Source organism: Crocodylus porosus, unplaced genomic scaffold (genome assembly GCF_001723895.1).
Source record: "Crocodylus porosus isolate Cpor-Errol unplaced genomic scaffold, CroPor_comp1, whole genome shotgun sequence".
Lineage (NCBI taxonomy): Eukaryota > Metazoa > Chordata > Crocodylia > Crocodylidae > Crocodylus > Crocodylus porosus.
Window position 1 is genome coordinate 43,010,291 of NW_017728907.1, and position 1,987 is coordinate 43,012,277.

The 1,987-nt window shown below is 50.7% G+C and overlaps 1 protein-coding gene across 1 annotated transcript in view; it reads left to right on the plus strand.

The window, feature by feature from the left end:
• Window positions 1–208: 208 nt before the first annotated feature.
• The window catches only part of PIGK (phosphatidylinositol glycan anchor biosynthesis class K), a 136,506-nt gene continuing 134,727 nt past the window's right edge, over window positions 209–1,987 (plus strand). Inside the window, exon 1 of the mRNA XM_019531245.1 lies at window positions 209–320. Coding sequence (XP_019386790.1) covers window positions 234–320 — 87 coding nt within the window. The 5' untranslated portion in view covers window positions 209–233. The remainder of the gene's footprint in view (window positions 321–1,987) is intronic.

Here is a 1,987-nt window from a genome sequence, read left to right on the forward strand (position 1 = left end):
ACAATCCCGTGCCTGAGGAAGGGTGCTTGTGCCTGCAAGCTTGCCATTAAAGAAATTTTTTTTGCAAAAAGCTAGGCAGGCTACGGCGGTGGTTTTCAACCTGTTTTCTATCGCGGAGCACGGCCGGGTGCGGCAGGGCGGGGAGGCGGCGGCCGGGAGGCGGGCCCGGCCCTCGCTGCTCGCGGGTTGGCGGCGCGGCCTTGCGTGGCCCCTCCTACCGCGCCGCCGGGAGTATGGCCGCTGCCCGGGCCCGCGCACCGCGCCGCCTGCCCGCCCTGCTCCTGGCGTGCTGTAGCCTGGCCGCGGCGCTGGCCCCGCAGGTACGCGCGCTCCCGGCCCGTGCTCCGCGGGGCCTGCTCCCCGGGCTGAGGCGCAGCCTGTGCTGCTGGCCGCGGCTCTGCAGGGGTTAGGGCCGGCCGGGATCCGGGCTCAGTCTGAACCCGCCCGGGTCTCCTGCTCGGCGCCGTCACGCCGAGCCGTTCCCGCGGGCCTGCAAGCACCGGCGCCGTTGTTCTGCCCCCTCAGCCCAGGCAGCTCACGGGCATTTTTGTTTTCATGCCTCTTTTTTGGAGCTGCCGCTTTCATGCATTAAAACATTTAATCCAGTGCTGCCTCTCAATCGGGAGTCGCTTCCTGTCTTGTTTAAAAAAAAAAGAAAAAAAAAAAGATATTTCCTAAACAAGCAGAGGCATTAAATCCAACTTCCCTTTGTTGTCTGAGCCCTGTATTTATTAATGTTTTGGTAAAGTAGAAAATAACTTTCTTTGTCCAATGACTTCTATGACACCTAGTTAACAAGGTGAATAGGGTGTGACAAAGTAGCTAATGGAATTACTAAACAGCATTTTAAATATGCTTAATTTTAGAACCTCGTAGAGTTGCCATTCAAGGCTGCAAGATTATTTACTGCTGGAAGTGCAGTTTAGTATACCTCTGTTTTTACCAGTAATTTCCTGGTGTTTGCATCTGGGTTATGTGGAGAACGTTAATCGCAATCGGTCACTTTTGGGAAGTTTAGTGTGTTTTAAGAGTCAGGAAATTCAGGCTTGTTCCCTGTAGTATCCCTGGTTTTGTTTGTGATCGCAGGTAGATTTCATCCCTTCCATGTGAACCAGGTTACTCATTGTAAAATGGGGGGTAATAATGTTTATTTTTCTCTTTGTAACACATTTTGAACTGTGGATAATATGGATTACATAAAAGACAGCTGTCACCAGTACAGGTACTTTTATATTTTTAAACTAGAAGGTTTAGTATAATCTGGTTTTTACTTTCAAGCAGATAGGAAAATATATTTGGTACATTTCAATCTGCTATTTAAAGAAATGGGGGAGAATGAAAGGGAGAAATTCATCCAAGCTTTGAGGCCTCAGGAGGCATTTCAGTGCTTGGAGCATCTTCTGAAATAGAACGATGTATGCAATTAAAAAAAAAAATAATGGAGCCTATTCTACTTTTCTCCCACTCATCATTATGTTACCCAGAAAATGTTCTGAATGTTTAAATCACACTTCAGCTTTGGTTTTTAGCCTGAAACCAGATGACATGTGGGACCATCTTTTAACTACTTGAGAAGTGTTATGCAGGTTCTTTATATGTGACTTCACTGTTATGCAATGAGCGTATTTAGACCCGTAATTTGTTACATATGAGGTAAATTCACTCGTATGCAATCAGCATAGACCACCTCCCCAGGCAGGTAAGTCTGTGGGGAGAGGGGAAAGGGCCATGGTCCCACTCACCTCAGCCCCGGCTGCAGCAGCCCTGGGAGCGGCTGGCGCCAGCTGCCTGCAGCTGCTGGGCTGTACTGTTCTCTGACTGTCCTCCCGTGCCTGGGCTCCGCTTGTCCACACTCACCTCTGCTCCTAGGCTGCACTGTGCCCTGGAGTGAGTGCGGTCAAAGGGAACCCTGGGCGGCATGGCACAGGGCACGGCACTCACCCCAGCCCCAGGAGCAGTGGACACCAGCTGGGCTACACCATGCCTC